Below are 19,102 nucleotides of genomic sequence, written 5' to 3'. Positions count from 1 at the left end.
GGACCCCAGTTGGTGCGTATTTCCCCATGTTTTCTGTTATTTTGTATGCTTGCTGGTTTACCAGAAAAAAAACTAATTTTATTCCACAATCTGTGTCCTGCCTATTAAAAGTGATCCCGGAAGGTAAAAGGTGTTTAAAGGACTGGTCTCCCGTTACAATACTCAAGTAAAAGATTCTGGAACTCAGGTTCCTCGGCAGCGGCCCAGGGCGACTTGCCGCAGCCAACTCACTGCAGTCACTCCTCTGCAGCAAACTCGCTGCACAAGTTGGCTGCGAAGAGATAGCTGGTGGTGAGTTGTTCCATTCCGCCTCAGGAGAGGGCCTCACTGTACTGTAAGTTATGTAAATATGCTTAGGTGTACAGTTATGTGTAGTAAAGATGTCCTGTCACCTTTATTATTTCAGTTTAGAAACGTGCCATTTACAGATAGAGCCATAGTAATGAACAGAGATTCTTCTCTAACCAGAAGAGGAGCAGGCCAGTGGTCAGCAGGGAGTTCTCAGAGTAGAAACTCTGAAGCAAAGCTGGATAGGGCCCACCGGAGGCTCCCTATTGAAGCCCCAATCCAATAGGTATGGATGAGGAAGGCAGTGCACTGAGTGACAAAATACTGATCCCTGAAGATAGAGTGTACTCCCACCTACAGGTCCTCAGTAAACTCTAACCTGATAGGAATAGAGGAAGAATGCCGTCCACAGTAAAGGGCTGATCCCCGAGAATAGAGTGTGTCCCCCAACCAGGGTCCACCAGATATAGGGCAGTAAGGAAGCTATTTAAGAGATTGCCAATCTAACATTATTAAAGGATATAAGCCTACAGTAAGTACATGCCCAGCATATGAGTGAGAGCTGGGCAGCTACCACTGGTACTTGTTGCTCTGTTACCACATTGTGTGTCTTGCCAGGCCCCTCCAGAACAGTCCTCCTTTTCTCTGGTCTCTGTAGCTCTGACCCCTCATGTTCCCCCCTCTCTCTCTGTATCCCTTCTTGTCCATCCTCCAGTGACATCATCCTTTCCTAGGTTCACAGTAACAGACCTGAGAGCATGTCCATCATATACTTCACCCTGTAGCATGCAGAGTATATCAACTCCCCATATCCACCAGGAGGCAGCATGCATACATAACTGTATACACAATGTGTGTTACACATCTGTAACACAATAGGCAGCTAAGTGGTAAATAAGAGTGGTTGATTTATCACATAGTAATGGCTCTTATCATTGATGTAGGACTTTGGTGTGACATTTTATACCCCCAGATTTCATTGGAAGAGCGGTTACTCAATGATAAATAAACCAATCTAGTTCATTTACAACATTTCCGCTTAACACATTTTATATATGGGCCTACATAAGGGTTATGCCTTGCATAAAGATTGTGGGAGAATGGGTGAATAAAGAATATGAAGAAAGAATATAAAGGAGAAAAGTTTTTTTTTAATATGCCCAGAGAATTATTCTTCAAACAAGAGAAAACTATGGACTTTTATCAATATTGCAGAGGGCTCTTCAAGGGACATGGATGGTGATGGTTTACAGTTGACCATCAGGCTTTGCTTTAGCCCTCATTTGAGGCCTTGGGTTTTTATCTTTTGCTTCATATTTTTCTGAGTTGTCAGGTGGCCAAAACGGCAATAATTTTTTCAATATTGGTTTATTTGGGGTGTTTTTTTTATGTTTAGGTATTGGTCAATTATATTATTCCTATGAAGTAGTTCCATTCCAGTAGTCATTGACCCTGAAAATCATTGACAACCTGGATAATGTGGTTTTTTGTTGTTGTTTTTTTTAAATCACTAACCCCTTTTGTGCCCATTGAGTGGGCCTAGCTAGCTTCACGGGTACTCAGGTGGTTATTGACTACGTTATATATATTGAAATGTAAATGTACCTTTTTTTATGGTATGTCACGTTAATGCCTTTAACATATTTAATTGTGTTAACAATACAGTATTCAAGGGGTTAACTTTCAGTTTAAAAATACTTATTTTTCTATGTACAGTATGCTGTGAGGTCACCTGGGTTAACCTGGTCTTTGCATTAAAAGGACAATAAAGGTAATGACAAAAACAATAGGTTTCTAATAATAGTAACTTGTGAAAGTGTACAGATGTACCAGAGATTTGACACAATAAGGGCATTGTGTAAATTCCTGACAATTCTAGCAAACGTGGTAACAGAAAGAGCACTCTCCATTTCCTTACAGAATTAAAAATGTATTAAAATTAAAATCTAATGTAATTCACAAGAATTAAAAAAAAATATTGTAGCATCCACCTAATTTTGGCCGCAACAAATATCAAATGTGAGAGGTTGTCTGTTTTGCATAGGACGGATATTTGTTTCTTACTCAAAGATTAAAATTTGCTTGGTAAAGACAGATGTCCTGGCGTGCATTAAAATCATAAGAATGTGGTGAATGTACTGTAGCAGTATTCTAGGGGTTACAGGGACAGACTCATAGCCATTCCCATTCTCTTTCCCAGCCATAAATGTCACAAAAGATTGAGAAGGAGATAAGACACACTCATATTGGTCTGTCGTGTCACATGGGCAACATTTGAGCATAAAAACAATGCATTTGGGTATCGAAATTAGAATTGAACATAGGAGTATTATGCATAATACGTGAGTTCACATATCTTCAACATCAAGGGAACTAATACTGGTCATTGGTAACGTATAGGTTCTCTGTATAATTTTATGAAACAGGTTGCAATTATATATTTTACAATATGTCTTTGTAACCTGTTCTTTTCTGTAAACAAGCACTGTTCCACTTTTCGTATATTATAGTAAATCCAAAATGTAATTAGCACTGTGTAGGCTATAATTAGATGTACAATTTTGAAGAGATTAACTGCATTTTCGAACACATTTTGCTACATTGTTTTTTGTGTCAATTATTTTTTCTAGTAAACAGGGGGCCAAGGACTTCTGAGGGTAAAACCGTAAATTATTCTTCGTTGTGGAAGCATAATTAAGGTGTAGTGTGACGTTTTGGGGGAGATATTGCACATTTCTAGTCCCCTGCAGAGAGATGAGTCAGCTGGGTAGCTGGATGTTTTAACCCCTTTCACATACATAAGTCATGTGCACACAGGTGTGATGTAGTGAGAGTATACTTTTTTTGTCTAATAATGTAGTAAGTCATTCATATAAAGGTGTTTGTTAGGTGTCTTGGGGTTGGGGTCGGTACCCTAGGGGAGTTGGAAGGCCCCCAGTGGGGAGCCAGATGAGGACTCAATTTAAAAAGTCAGTTACATTGTAAATAGTTTAAAAAGATGCGTTTTTAAATTGTTTTAGTACATGGACAGGGAGCTATACAGTATCTAATTACCCTAATCTGGTCTGCTCAAGACCACAATATCTGGGTTTTTAAGCTGATTTGAGATACAAGCTTTTCCTCATTTGTAAAGGTTTGAAAGCAAACACATGTACAAGCAATTAAATCACCTCAGAGGTTGTGAGCGAACAGGCTTTTTTTGTACTATAGATAAAGGTAGATTGGTTGGACAACTACCCAGTGAAAAAGCACCAACAGCTCACCAAGTAATATAAAAATTAAAAAGATTTATTGAGTTACATGTTAAAAAACAAAAGACATTCTAGGGACAGAACAGGGAAAACTCTTCTCCCATGCGGTTCACGCTTCAACCGCGCTTTATCAAGGAGTCTAAAGGAGTAGGAGAACAGGTAAGTAATATAGCCCCTCCTTCTAAATTAGAAACAGATGAAAATAATTAAACATATTAAACAAGTGATGGCATTGATCAGTATGGCAGAAACTCCCACTTAGTGTAAGCATAATTACTTACAACGTTAAAGCTGTACATTCTAACCAATGGGATAACATTAGTAACCCCGAATAGTAACATTGTTCGATGTTCCTAGAAACATTCTTGTACAAAAATTGAACTGTGCAATTGGATTGAATTTTAATGATCGTCCTTTGATAGAAATACTTACTAGAAATTGGACTTTAAAATCCTTAGCTATTTAATTAATCATTGTCTATTTAATTAATCTAAAAATATCTTTATACAACAAAGGGGCTTTGGGCCGATTATATATTGTGTTATAAGGTCATGTATTTTTAATGATTTTGAATTCATGTTCGTGAATTTTGAAGTTAACTCATCAGGGGAAAAAGTGCCATAATGAAACTAACAGGATACATAGATATATAAAGAACAATGAACATGCAGAGAGTGAAACTTCCTGCACATCCATTGGATGCTACAAAACACATCTAGATCTACAATCTTATTCCACATGAATGAGAAACAATTATTAGCTATAATAACAAATACATATCATGCCATTATCATTATTCATCAGTTAGTTATTACATAGCAATGCACAGGCACGGCCTAAATATAGCACATTGATTTGGCAATTTATTCAGTCTGTATAGTGGAGCTGATATCAGTCTAATATAAGGATGTTGAACTCGAATCCGTGTATATAATAGAATATACGCGGACTCTACACCAGGAATATCAAATGTGTCTGACTATATAGCAACATCATATCTCACAAATTTCAGTGTACAAAATACAGTTAGCAAATAATTTCTTTATATAAATGTAATTTATTGACGAGCATAGATAAGAATTCAAGTAGGGGATAGAGTGGCCCCTATTTATATAAGCTTGAATAACTTCTAATGTATATACCTATATAAGCATACATACACATACCTATATACATATAAATATATGTGTTTATTAATGTTATCATAGAAAATATTTTAGATCCCACTCTGTATTTAACCGTTTAGGAATCAGGGTATCCAGAGAAAAGATCCAAAAAGCTTCCCTTTGATAAAGGGCATTAACTCTATCCCCTCCTCTGATATTGGTTTTAATATGCTCAATCGCAACACATTTGAAATGAGTCAAGGATCCTTGTTGACATTCACTAAAATGTTTAGAGACTGGATAGACTATATCTTTTTTAAGAATCAATCTCATATGCTCCATAATATGGATCTTAAACATTCTAGGGGTCAATCCAACATATTTCTTTTGACACCCACAGATGAGCATGTATATGACAAACTCTGTATTACAATTCACAAATGATGTCATGTTGTGTGATCTACTACCATCTTTATTACTAAACATTTTAGTTTTTAGTACTGTACGTATTGGTATATTTTACAGCGTCCACAAGCAAACACCCTTCCCTGAGGGAAGAGGACCAGAGAAGGCCCAATGTTCAGGCTCTCGACTGTGTGACCTGCCCCTCTCAAGTGGGTAGAGGCACTGCTAAATTTGGGTAGTACCTACCCTTAAGTACAGCCAGGAGGGCACCAGGTCTGGCTCATGATTGGTCATGCCCAGGCCTGATGTCACCATTAGGGAGAAGTGAAACAAAGTACTTAGGCTATATACTTGGCAATGGACAACTAAAGCTTGTCTGCAGCTAGGTGCAGGAATTGATGGATTGTCCAGTACCAACAACAAAAAAGCAGGTGAGAGCTTTCCTGGGCTTAGCAGGGTATTATAGGAAATCCGTACTAGCCACCAGTATTAGATCACTTGCCTTAGAAAATCTGGGGCAATCTCCCAATGAACTTCAACATTTCTGTGAGATTTCCGCAGCCAGACTAATGGCCCATCAGATTAACACAAAGGGGGGGCCTTGCAGTCCCATTAAAACTGAATGGGACAGCAGAGACCCCTGCTGTGTTAATCCGATGGGCCATTAGGAATCTCACGGAAATGTTGAGGCATGTTGAGGCATTTATTGTGAGATCAGGAGGAGTACAGAGAGCACAAGAACTCCTCTCGTGGGTAAATGGAAGTTCACAGGAATCAGATCAACATGTATTAAAAGAAAAGAGAAAAGATCATGGTACAATACAGTTTAATTAACAAAAAATCCTTAGAGCAGTGAGCTCCAGTACACTCACATGCTCCACGATCATTAAAAGCAGTTTAACCAACTCAGGGTTAGGAGCGACGCCCGCAATACAGCAAACACAGCTCACACGAATCCTCTAGATAGTTTCCTCTTCCTCCGCCTCTTTTTTGGAGAAAGGACAACAATCCAAAGAGAGGGAGGAGGAGCTCCTGTTCCCATGGAGGAAGGCTCTGAAAGATTGGGAGCACGAGAATCGGTTCATAACCCTGGAGGAGAAAAATCCTCAGACTCCTCAGGGAAAGAGAACCAAAGAGGAAAGTATAGGAGGGGAACCAGAGGAGGAAGACATATTAACGAAAAAAGCAAAGTAGTAGATACATCAGGAATTTTTAACATTAGTAACACTATTTTAACTGAACCAGATCTACAAATACTCTCTAGAGGTTTAAAGTTTGCGCCATCTGCTAAACCAGATGCTTTTAAATTGTTCATTGACGCGAATAAATACTTGAGGAAGCTTACATTAAAAAGGCATTTTTTAAAAAGGCAATTTGATTTGCCTAAGATTGATGAAGTAATCACACCTTCTGTTAAAGTTGTAACACCTGATTTTTGTCATACACAACTTAAAAACAAATCTACTTTTTTTCCACAATTTGATAAGGGTAATTTCGTAGATACCTTCTACAACCTCATTATTAATGATTTTGAGGATTTAGCTAATCACTCTAAAAGTAAGAGTAATATTACACCAAAAGAAATTTTGGCTCTTAATAAACTAGCTAATGATAAAGGTTTGGTGGTAAAAGCGGCGGATAAAGGAGGTGGTACAGTAGTCATGAGTAGGGACTACTATTTAGAGGAATCACTTAGAATTCTCGGTGATCAAAGTACATACACCATTTTACCCTCCGACCCCACCAAATCCTTTTTGGCCGATTTGGACGTTCTATTAAATAAGGGTAAAAATATTGGGATTTTGAGCGATAGTGAATTTAATTTTCTGTATCACAGATTTCCTAAGATCCCTATTTTTTATTTTTTACCTAAAGTGCACAAAAATAAGGACAGACCTCCGGGTCGTCCAATCATCTCTGGGATCAACTCCCTTACCTCTAATTTGTCTCAGTATATAGATGTTTTTCTTAAGGATTTTGTTAAAACATTACCTTCATTTTTGAGAGACTCTACTGAGGTAATTAACATTTTTGAAAATATAGAGTGGAAGGAGAGTTATATTTGGTGTACTGTTGATGTTACTTCGCTGTACACCATAATAGATCACTCTCAGGGATGTAGTGCCGTCAAAAGAATTTTAGAACAGTCCAATAAATTCATAGAAGACCAAACTGATTTTATTATAGAAGGTATAGAGTTTATCTTAAATCATAATTATTTCTCTTTCGATAATACATTTTATTTACAAACCAGGGGTACTGCCATGGGGACCAGGTTCGCGTCAAGTTATGCTAATTTATTTATGGGTGTGTGGGAGGAGGATTTTATCTTCCACTCCAACCCATTTGGCGCGAACCCAGTGTCATGGAAACGATATATAGACGATATCGTTTTCATATGGGATGGCTCAAGTACGCTGATGGAAGAGTTTATAACTTACCTGAATGAGAATAATATGAATCTTAAATTTACCCATCAATTCGACCGATCTAGCATTGCTTTTCTTGACCTTGTGTTTTATGTTGAGAATATGAAGGTCTTAAGTAAAACCCATTTTAAATCGGCCGATTGTAATACTTATATTAGTAGAAAGAGCTGTCACCATCCGAATTGGACTTCAAATGTCCCTTCAGGCCAGTTCACGCGAATACGCAAGAACTGTACTGATATTGGGGTGTTTGAGGAACAGTCTGCTATGTTGGAACAAAGATTTCTTGAGAAGGATTATATATCCACTGATTTAAATACTGTTATAAAAAAAGTGAGAGAAAGCGATAGAAGTCTACTTTTAAAACCTACTCCTCGAGTAGAGATGAAGTCCAATTTTATTCCCTTCATCACCCAATTTAATAATGAACATTTTAAAATTAAACAAATTTTAAACAAACACTGGCATATTTTAAAGGGCGATCAATTCCTTAAAGATTTTTTACCTGATAGGGCACAAGTTGTCTATACTAAGGCTCGTAATATTAAGGATAGAATCGCTCCCAGTATGCTCAGACCTCTGTCGATGGGGGACACATGGCTAAGCCAAAAACCTAAGGGCTTTTTTAAGTGTACAAGCTGTAAGGCTTGCAAATTCTGCCTGACTACAACCAATAATTTTACCTCCCATGTGACCAAAGAAGTACATGTTATTGACCACTTTATTAACTATAAAAGTACATTCGTGGTTTACTTATTACAATGTCCATGCGGCCTGCAATATGTGGGCCGCACAACAAGACCTCTCCGGGTGAGAGTCCTGGAGCATATAAGGAACATTGTGAAAGGTTTGGAAAATCACAGTGTTCCTTTACATTTTAAAAAGTTCCATGGCTCAAACCCTGAGGGTCTGAGTTATTTAGGCATTGATTTGGTCACTCCACATTGGAGAGGAGGTAACCGTATCCAGGAGATTTCCCAAAAAGAAACCTTCTGGATACATAAATTACGTACACTTAAGCCAAGAGGTCTTAACATCAATATTGATCTGGTTTCCTTTTTACATTGATGTTCATATGTGTGTTTCTATACTTGTTATGGGCACATAGATTGACATCCTTTTTATATCAACTTTTAATATACGTTATTTTTATACGTTTATACGTTGATTTTTATTGTATGACATTTTTATTATACTACTTGTGCTGATTTTCCTTTTTGTCTCCACTTAGGTCCTATCTGGATCCTTATAGTATTAATTGTCTATTTGCGTATACATATTTTTATTATATTTTTATTATATAAATTCTATGTATATATTTTTTTATTATATAAATTTTGTGTATTTGTACCATTATACATTATTTGTGTCCATTTAACATTGGCTGCTATCTGTATGTGAAAATCTCTGCATTGTAGGCATGGCTTGTGCTATGATGTGTTGCACCCGCCGTTTCCCCTCCCTTTTTGGGGACTATTTAATGTCTTGAGATGAGTCTGTATCCATGCACCCCTGAAAAAGTCCGAATACCCGGATGAAACGCGTAGGGTTAATTTCAATTGCGCAGTGACCCGTGAGCTGTGTGGAGCCGTGTGGAGCCTCTTGCCGCTTTCTGCGAACCAGCTGTTCTCTCGCTGTAAAGATCTCAACGCTGACGCTGACTCTGTATCCTGCTACTCCCCCCTTACCTTTGGAGGAAAGCTGAGGAAGTCTTGTGACGTCAGACGCTGTTTTGATGCAGAGGAGACTGTCCCTACCTAGAGGATTCGTGTGAGCTCTGTTTTCTGTATTGCGGGCGTCGCTCCTAACCCTGAGTTGGTTAAACTGCTTTTAATGATTGTGGAGCATGTGAGTGTACTGGAGCTCACTGCTCAAATGAATTTTTGTTAATTAAACTGTATTGTACCATGATCTTTTCTCTTTTCTTTTAATACATGTTGATCTGATTCCTGTGAACTTCCATTTACCCACGAGAGGAGTTCTTGCGCTCTGTGTACTCCTCCTGTTGTCTATTGAGGGATTGTGAAATTCCTCACACCAGCAGCATCTCCTCTTGGTGATATCATTTTTTTGTGATTTATTTGTTGATATTTTATAGGGTTTGCGCTTACCTTTTCTTGCACAATTTATTGTGAGATGCCTTAGTTTTTACCCAGGCAAGTGATCGGATACTGGTGGCTGCATCTGTAGGTATGCTAGCTGATTGGAAAGGGGAGGTTTAAAAGACAGACATCAGATTTCTTTCAGGCTGTCATTTTGCTCTCAATCTGTGAGGAAACAGGTTGTAGAGAGCCTGGCTGAGGGGAGAGCATGAAATCCCTTTGGTGTACCTGGGACTAAGGACTATTGTTTTTGTTGCAGACTTATGCGGTTTACTTTCATTGCTTTATTCTCTGTGCAACTAGGTACATTCTGCCTCCCTGGTAAGGAAAATAAAGGACTGTTCATTGCAAGCAAGTAATGTGTAAGCTCTTTTCTGACCATACCGACAAAGCTGCCCTCTCACAGACATGAACATTTAGTAGCACACCTGAAGTATAGTTTTAAATCTGATTCAAAAAACATGTTGTGCCATTAATTGAAGGATATGTTTCAGGTCTGTACTAATTGAAAACCATATTTTAGGCATTTTGTCGATTTTCATGATTTAGTTTTGTCATAATTAAAAGTGCTAGGACAGATTTCTAAAAATTGACACACATATACTGTATAGCAAACTTCTTTGCTCCCACTGATAACACTATATATCTTGTTATGATGCAGAATGTCCCACCACAGTGCACCAGCAAGAGCAATAACCTTTGAAACATAAGTAATACATATTAGGTGTCTAATTCTCTAGAATCTTCTAAAACGATTCACATTTTAAGATTATTGGGAAATTCTGAATATATTTTTAAGGGTTACTTCAGTTATCACAGGGAGGTGATGTGACAATTCTAATGTCATCATCAAAGGAGCGGGTGAAGGAAATATTAGATTCAATGTCAGAGTACCGGCTGGGAGGAAAAAAATTATCTAAAAAAAAAGGTAATTTCACTTTAAGGATTATTGCATTAGTTTAAGGGAGTCAAATGCTACAACCATTTGAACAATTTTAAGGCAAATATTCCATCCACCTCAAAGTATTTTACAAACCATCTATTTTTTCCTTTTCTTTCTTTTTTTGCAGGGAATTAAAAATCACACACATATTATTTATCTTATAAAATCAAAATAAATAAACCTTTAATTGCTGTTTCTTTAAATTCGACTTCCAAAACCCGAAATCATGATACTCCTAAAAACAATGCTGTATATGATCTTAAACTAGCATTATTATTTTAAGTGTGCAATTTCTATTCATATGTAATAGGGGACATATAAATGTGATTTATCAAATCTTTTATTGACTAGGTCTCTTAAATGGAATTGGAAGATTCCTCCCCCTAAACTATTCAGCTGCAATCTTCCAGCGGTACTCATGTCTGCAGAAAAATAGAAAAACTGTCTTCAAAATGAATTTTGCTACAGGCATTACCTTGACATCGACCCAAATACTTGACTTCAATTTTTTCCTGTTTCTGGCATGATGCTTCTTTGATTTGACATGGATTATCGTAAGATTTCCCATCGGAAGCACAAACTGGATTGAAGCTGATGTGAGAGCAGTCAATGTTACACACGCACCTAAGGAAGAAAAAAAAAAGGAAATTATTTCAGACTAAATGTTGCAGGGGTTTTTCTTTTACTAATTAACTCTGACCAAAACTTTTGAGCAAACTAAAAGTTTGACATATACTGCAATTAAACTATTCACATTTCTCAAATAGGTCTGCAAACCTGCCTTTCACCTCTATAAACTCAATGTTAAAATGGACAGGAAGGAAAAAGTGACACACTGACTGCTCATTTGCATGTCATTACCCAGAATCCTTGGCTGCAGTTGAAGTACTGTATGGTAAAAGATAATGGGGAAAGGCAGATTTGCAGACGTTTCTGAGACATGTGTATATGCTCATAAGTAGTATTTTTATTTGCTTTGCACTTTATGGTGGAGGTTCCCCCCCCCCCTTTTTTTTAACTCTCTATAACATATTTTTTATACATGATAAAAGTAACACAAATAGGTATCTGTGAAATGTGTACTAGGCAAACTGTATACATTGGTCAATTTTGATTGACCATCTATTAATGCAGCAATCCCCCTCAAAATGCATTAAAAGGAAAATTGCCATTATTATGCAGCCTTGTTTGCCAAGCATAGTCATATATACTGTATTCATTTGACAATGGGTAGTTGAATTGGTGGATTAAGAGTTAAAATAAATTGCAGTTTGTGGAATTCTTGTCAGGGTGTTAAAATCTATGAAATTTTCACACCTAATCTACAATTCTTTGTATGCATGCCCCGAAAAGCGTATAATCTTCTCTTTGGTGCTTGCTCAAGGTCACAAAGAGATCTTACACTGGGATTCATATCAGTATTTCTCACTTCAAAGATAGTCTTCTCACCAATGTGTTACTCCTTCAGCATACTTCTTCATATGTGTTACTGTACATTGTATTAGTCTTATCCATGTGTAGATGTTTACAGTAAGCCTCTTATGTTAACTATTTTTCTTAAGAATGCAAAGCAAGCCTTGTATCTGCAATACTGTAGGTTTTAGATTTCCTAAAAATTGCATTCTGTTGCCCCACTAAAATTTAAATTGAGACACTAATATAAGCATAGGGGAGAAGAAGTAACTTTGCATAAAATAATAGCACAATGGTAACGTGTGTCCTTTGAATGGCAGCTCCTTATGAGCACAGGCAAGATAAAACAGCATGCTTACTAACATTCCGGTGCCACGGGCACCAGATGCTAAATTATAATGCCTCAGGGATAGGGACAATAATTATTTTATACAGGGCTGACAGTGTAGGCAGCGGTGAACTTAGAATTTATAAGCACAAGAAATCCATGGTCTGTAAAGTTTTCAATATACTTTTGGTGCCTGAGGCAGAGGGGAATAGAAATTTCTTACCCAAGGTCACAAAGAGGACGCAGTGACTCAAACTCGGGATCATTAGCAACGCCACTCCTACTTGCATGCATTCAGTGCTTGTAATTCACAGGCATACAATGCTGGTAATCTCCGCTATTCACCATTACAACCAAAATCCACACTCCATGATACAGTCCCAAATCTTCACCTAATGTAACTATATTACAGATGTATAAGAAAAAAAGAGAGAGCTGGTGCTCAACGACACGACAACTGATATCTGCAAGATCAGCGAAAGAGTATGTACTATTTAAACAAAGTAATAATGTCACCATATAATAAGTGTCAACATTTATATGAGACAGCATGAATTATTTTTCTTCCTAAGATTATAATATACAGAGCTAATTGTTGTACCTTGGTTCTTCAAAATGTTTTTCAAGTCGTCATACAATGGAATGAAACGTCCAATAACTCACCCCACTGGGTATACAATAGAAGGGATAGAAGCAACCATAGTAATCCCAGTGGTGGATGCTCCCTACAGTAAAACCTCATGTGATAAAGGAGCCTGTTAGGTGCGAAATGTGTTGGAGGACTGTCAGCCTCCTTTTTACATGGCCTAATACATTTTTTAGTTTATATGCAATTTCTTTGGTGGTGCGCTGCCTCATTGCCTTTGTTTGGTGTTTTTTTCTATATTACAGATGTACTCTGACATCTTCTGCAGGCCCAGAAACCTTTTGAATTCAGTGCAACAGTCTTGCTTTTGCAAGTTTTAATGCAGCCGCAATTTGCCTTGAGAACCGGATCATGTGCAGCTCCCACAGTAGATAAGTTGTGTTACACCAACAAATCTCCTCTAAAATGAAATTTCATATATATGATATAAAAGGTAGTTTGATCTTTAGTAAACAACAGTATCATGGCAGTATTTGAACATTTGTATTAAATATAAACAGTTCCAGATGTGTTAGTCATGTAAATTTCAGAGATAAAACAGCATGCTAACTAACAAATACATAAAACATAAATTTAGATTCTAGGTATGCATGTCTTCATTTCTTCTTTTTTTTGTCTATAAAGCACTGGTCCATGGGGTTGAACTTCTAAGTCTAGTGCATCTTCATGGGCAGTTACTCTCCCAAATGAGGTGGTTATTACCTGTTGTTCTTTTGGTTAAAATTTTCTCGGATCACCTTCTCACAAGCCTCAGGTTATCAGACTAAATATCCCATCTGTGCCTATGCACAATGAATCATCTTATTAGTAAAGCCATCTTGTCACATAAGAGCCCATGGACAATCTAGCTGAACATGTCAATTCTCCTCAGCATTTGACACTTGAAAAAGCAGTCTTTCGCACTTGACCACTTCCCCTCAGGAGAATTAAAGAAACATATATTGGACAGATTGTTTTTTAAAAGATTGCTCTTTCCCTCTGAATGCTTTATGGCTCTCAGTAAATGCAGTTGTGTCCCATACCATGCTAAATGATTCAGCGTTGCATATGGTAACATTTTAATATGGACATGGCGTGAGAAAAGAACAGTGACTTAAGCTGTAGGTGACATCCTGCTAACCCAAACAAGCATATTTTATGGGCAACAGTTAATGGACTATACAAGCACATTGCAACTTCAAAATTAAACATCCCATTTAAATGATGCAGTTCCACTTAGGAACCAAGAGTTCAAATGTTAGTGATATATTCGAATGATAAAAACAATAAAAGTAAAATTATTTTAGAAATATTTTAGTATAGGAATGTTAGAATATATTTTCAACTTCAAACATTTCTGTAGTACTCAAATGTATTAGAGCATTTTTACATTCTTTATCTAATCTCTGATTGTGGAAACAGCACCGGTGAAAATAACATTCATTTTTTTATAGGACACAAATGTCATTTTTGTAAGGCTGCTTATATATTTCTAGGCAACTCAAGAACATTAATTATTATTTTTGCCTGCTGTGAGTAAATGTTCCTTAAACATATATTTTTAAATGGCTCATTAAAACTTGCTGTTCAGCTATAAAGATTCAGTTCACAAATGGTATGTTTATTGTCATTTATTTATTAAATGCCAAAATATTTTTAAGCACAGTACACTGAGGTGAAATCAATGATTAAATACTGTAGCTAAGAAAAGAATGGTGCTGTGCATCTTTACATGATATTTTAAGGACAGCTTTGCTTTAAAAGAAATGGACGGAGTCATATAAAAATAACACATCCTTATAAACAATATACAGTAAATCACATAATCTCACCAAAAACAATATATTCTATGTTCATCAACAAGCAAAAATCTGCAAACATAAATACAAATCAAAATATAACCATATGTACATAATTAGCTGACTGTAAATACCTCTAAAAATGTTAGCATTATGGCCCATATTTACTAAGCAGTGCTATACCATAAGACACATTCCAGCCCTAGCAAGTGAATGGCCCATAAGGTGTCTTTGACCTGAAAGCTTTCTTATGGAATAGAACTACTTGGTAAACAAGGGCTCTTGTGGCCTATTTACTTGAATTGTGTCTTCTGGAGTCTGGTGTCATATGGCCCAGTACTGTTAGTATATATGTGCCATAATGTTTTACTACAAGCAACAATTTAAAAAGGCATTCATACAAGCTGAAATAGATGGAAGTACATATTTTCAGAGATTGCATGGGACAATTACCATAACAGCTTCAGTTTCACTAGATATAATGCATGTTACAACTGAAGGCAATTAGTAAATTATTCATGGAATAATTACTTGATAACCATCATTAATATTTGCATGTCGAGGTTTATATGTCAATAAAAATTGGAGATTGTCTGCACAATTTAATTGTCTGCTTTAGAACAGTTGCAGTATATGCCAGTTGTAGAACAGTAGTATACTGTAGACACCATGGTGCCCTGAAGGGAATTAACTAGATAATTTAGCACAGCACATTTTAAACTAGAGGAATATGTACAAATTTCAATTAAAAAATACAGTAGCATAATCTGACAATGAAAATGTTGCATGTTTTCTTAACTTCATGCCTGTTATGTATATAAAGTATGGGTTATTTGTACTTTGTAAAATAGTGAATATACTGTATGGTAACTTGTCATTGGTCTATCTATTGTATTTTCTATTTAAATAACCCATAATTACTAAGCAGTGCTTTTCAATAAGAAATCTTATTGCCCATTCAAGGGTAAATATTTACTAAGCAGTTACTCCATAACACTCCGATAAGTGATTTAGCTCTGGCTAAGTGCACTTTTCAAGCGATTGTGCATGTGTACAGTGTACACAAAGCTTCAATAACATAGCAAAATCAAAGTTTGAATGGGACTGCCAGGGACCCCCGCTGTGTTAATCCGATGGGCCATTTGTCTGTCTGCAGAAATGTCACAGACATGTTGCAGCATTTCTGGGAGATTGCCCCAGATTTTAAAAGGCAAGTGTTTGGATACTCATGGCTGCATCTGTATACATTCAAAGGGGCATAGATAAACACATTGTCAGTCTATGGGCATACTAAAAAATAATACACAATTAAATCAAATATAATCAATGTGTTTCCTACCTTTTGCCGGGATGAAAATTCACTCTCCTTATCCAACAGTGGCATTAACTCTTGCCCCATGACGCAATGATCCGCAGCAGGATGCAAAGAAGTCCATGATACTCAGTTGCTTGAAGAGGAGTCTCCGGTGACGAGTTCTTTCTTCCTTCTTTCTTCTCTTCTCCATGTCCAGGAGATGTTGATCCAATGGCTTCTTGGAGTCAAATGAGATGTGACAGACCTTAAATAAGGCATGTGACATCACATTTGATTGATAAATGGTACAACCATTAGCGGTTAGCCACTAAGGTAACTAAGGTGTGTTTTAATTTGAACAACATAGTATCGAAGCAGGGGGTCTATGGAGCTGAACTGCATCAATTTCAGGTCCGGGGACACCCTACTTCTCGGGTTACAGGCCCCGGTATGGGGTTTCGGTATCTCCTGCAACTGTACATCTTCCACGTTAAGTGACCGGGACATTTGAACGCACAGGAGATACTGGCCCCCTATACCGTGGCCTGTAACTCAGAAAGCAAGGGGTTCCTGGACCTGAAATTAATGTGGTTCAGCTCCGGAGACCCCCTGCTTCAATACTATGTTATTAAAATGAAAACTGCACGATCTTACAGACTGCAGGAGCGAAATGGAACGTTCATTTAGCTTGTTAAGCAAACAAACTCATTTGGTTTGGCTTTTTTTTAATCAAACGCTAAAAAATGTGTGATTTTTCTTAGTGAATACTGTTTTTACACTAATTTAATGGCGCTCGGTAGGAGCAATTAATTTATCAAAGTGTAGTGAACCGACCCCTTAGGCTGCGCTTATACTGCCGGCAACAGCTATGCAACGTCGTGTCAAAACATATGCGATGACGCGACAGCTTGGTCGCGATCGCTCTAAGTCACTTCAATTAGATTTTTGCAGCGACCGCAGCGTGACGTCAATATAAGTGCGGCCTTAGAGTCCTTTCCTTCTAAGAAGTTATATTTACTAAGATACAGTATGCTGGAAAGGGTCGTATGGAGTAGCACTGCTTAGTAAATATGGCACAAAATTTTACCCTTTGTACCGAATAATCCTATGGTATGCCTTTTCTCCATAAGAAGTATATTCTCTCCAGCATAACTTCTAATATAATATATTTGAAACCCACTCAACATAAAAATGGCCGGAACATTAAATAACAGTAAGAGGACAACCCATTGCCACCCGCTTGACCGGCTCCATAAGTTCTGGCAGTCCAAAAGGTGTCCTCACGGGGTGCCCCTTGTTCTCAGGACCTGGCATATCGCCCTTCCCCACTCACCAAACGGTTTTCTCACCTCTGGACATCTTTCCTCCATTGAACTCCGATGTCTATGCAGACATCCCAGCACCTATGTATATGTCCGGGCTGACTGTATAGACATTGATACAGAATGTATAAAACATTAAAACACTATCTTATTAACCTTATATAATTTGGGGCACCTGATATGTGTGGGGAAAATGTGTCTGGGATACTTGGGCTCGAAAACCGGTTTCTGGGGGACACTTTGTAGCCTCGGTGTAATTAACCTTGTGCACCCACAAATCATGCCTGCACGTCAGGGAGAATTACGGGACTACCGGTAACTTTGTCCCCCGAACTCCTGCAAACAAGATAACTAAATTTTCACCCAAATATCCCACCTAAAACTGCCAATCCCGAAGTCTCATGTTTCTAGGACACAGGGAACCTGTAAAACCCCAACAGGTCAGGATTTTGTTATACTTCTACATTGAGAACTTGGGCTCTGGAACGTGGACTCCAAACCCCACCACAACTTTAGCAACAGACGCGTACCTGCAAATCATACACTATTTGCGGGTAACATATCAGTACTACCGGTATCTCCGGTCAGCAACACTGTATACAGATTTTAAGTCTAGTTGCCCCCTAATATCTACCCTTGACCTCCTACTCCCAATGTCCCAGTCCTGCAGATATTTTCCACGGGGAATCCTAACCACACATGACATCCCTAGCTTACAATCCTGCAGGGGACAGTTTAATGGGAACAGAGGTACAGAGAAACATAACACGGTGCATTGCTAGACCCAAGAGGTGACACTCTCAGCTCTTGACACACATTTTAGTGGCAGTCAGCCGAGCTTCACCTTTATTTATGAATGCTACCCCTTCTGTCACAAGGTATATCAAAATTCTATTTTATATGTTATAAATAATACATTTTATATTTTTTAGTCTGAACTTACAGCAGCTTTCCCAACTGTGGTTGGCAGGGAATTCAGCGATATAATGTGGAACAGACCAGAAGACTTTGTACAGTGTCCAAATGAGACAACCTCAAATCCGTAAGGACCTTGTGAAATATCCTCTATATAGTCATCTAACATGTGCTAGAGAAGATTTTAGCACCATTCTTTAAATGGAGCTGGAGTCTTCACCAGACCAGGGATGACCGTTACACAGCATATTGAATATAGACCCCAAAATGTTCAGATCATTAATATGGTACAAAGATAAAAAAAATCCTATGTTTTATTAAGGAATAATAATCAGGTGGTTGAAATCATGAACAGACCAATATTGTATGCTTGTAACCTGTAATGTCTTAGAACACGGAAATTACACAAGTATACATTGTTACAACATAACGCAGTGTACTCATATATTCATATAGCTAATACCTACCATGCTATTGCTTCCTCATACAGAATTTCTGTACAGTATCTGGCATAAAAGTTTCTTGCTTGATAAATGTCATTTAGTTGTTATCTTTGGCTGAAAGCCCAGGCCGATGCCCATTATATTTCAATGCATATGCTTATGCAACAATCTTTTTGGCAATTACTGTAAAAATTCTTCCAGAACTCACAAGGTTGATGCGATGAAATGGTCAAATAAGTTGATGCTAATTAAATGCAAATATGTGTTTGATTTACCTTAAAAATACTCTCATAAATGCAATGAAGATTCTTTATCTGCTGTTTTTAGCCTTGTCAACTATTTTACGGTGCTGCAAACAAATATTTATTGCTGATCCTTTTGCTGTATCCTGACTTTCAAGAGAAAAAATATTTGAATTTGCACTATAAGGTAATATTAA

The 19,102-nt window shown here is 37.5% G+C and overlaps 1 protein-coding gene across 2 annotated transcripts in view; it reads right to left on the bottom strand.

Annotated features, from left to right (window-relative positions):
- The window catches only part of TMEFF2 (transmembrane protein with EGF like and two follistatin like domains 2), a 525,146-nt gene that overhangs the window by 116,664 nt on the left and 389,380 nt on the right, over positions 1 to 19,102 (bottom strand). For both annotated transcript variants that reach the window (XM_075608340.1, XM_075608339.1), the window contains exon 6: positions 11,000 to 11,148. In XM_075608340.1, coding sequence (XP_075464455.1) covers positions 11,000 to 11,148 — 149 coding nt within the window. The remainder of the gene's footprint in view (positions 1 to 10,999; positions 11,149 to 19,102) is intronic.

The sequence above is a fragment of the Ascaphus truei genome, chromosome 7 (assembly GCF_040206685.1).
Source record: "Ascaphus truei isolate aAscTru1 chromosome 7, aAscTru1.hap1, whole genome shotgun sequence".
In the NCBI taxonomy this organism is placed as follows: Eukaryota; Metazoa; Chordata; class Amphibia; order Anura; family Ascaphidae; genus Ascaphus; species Ascaphus truei.
Note: the sequence above shows the minus strand (reverse complement) of the source record. Positions and strands in the feature narration are given on the sequence as shown.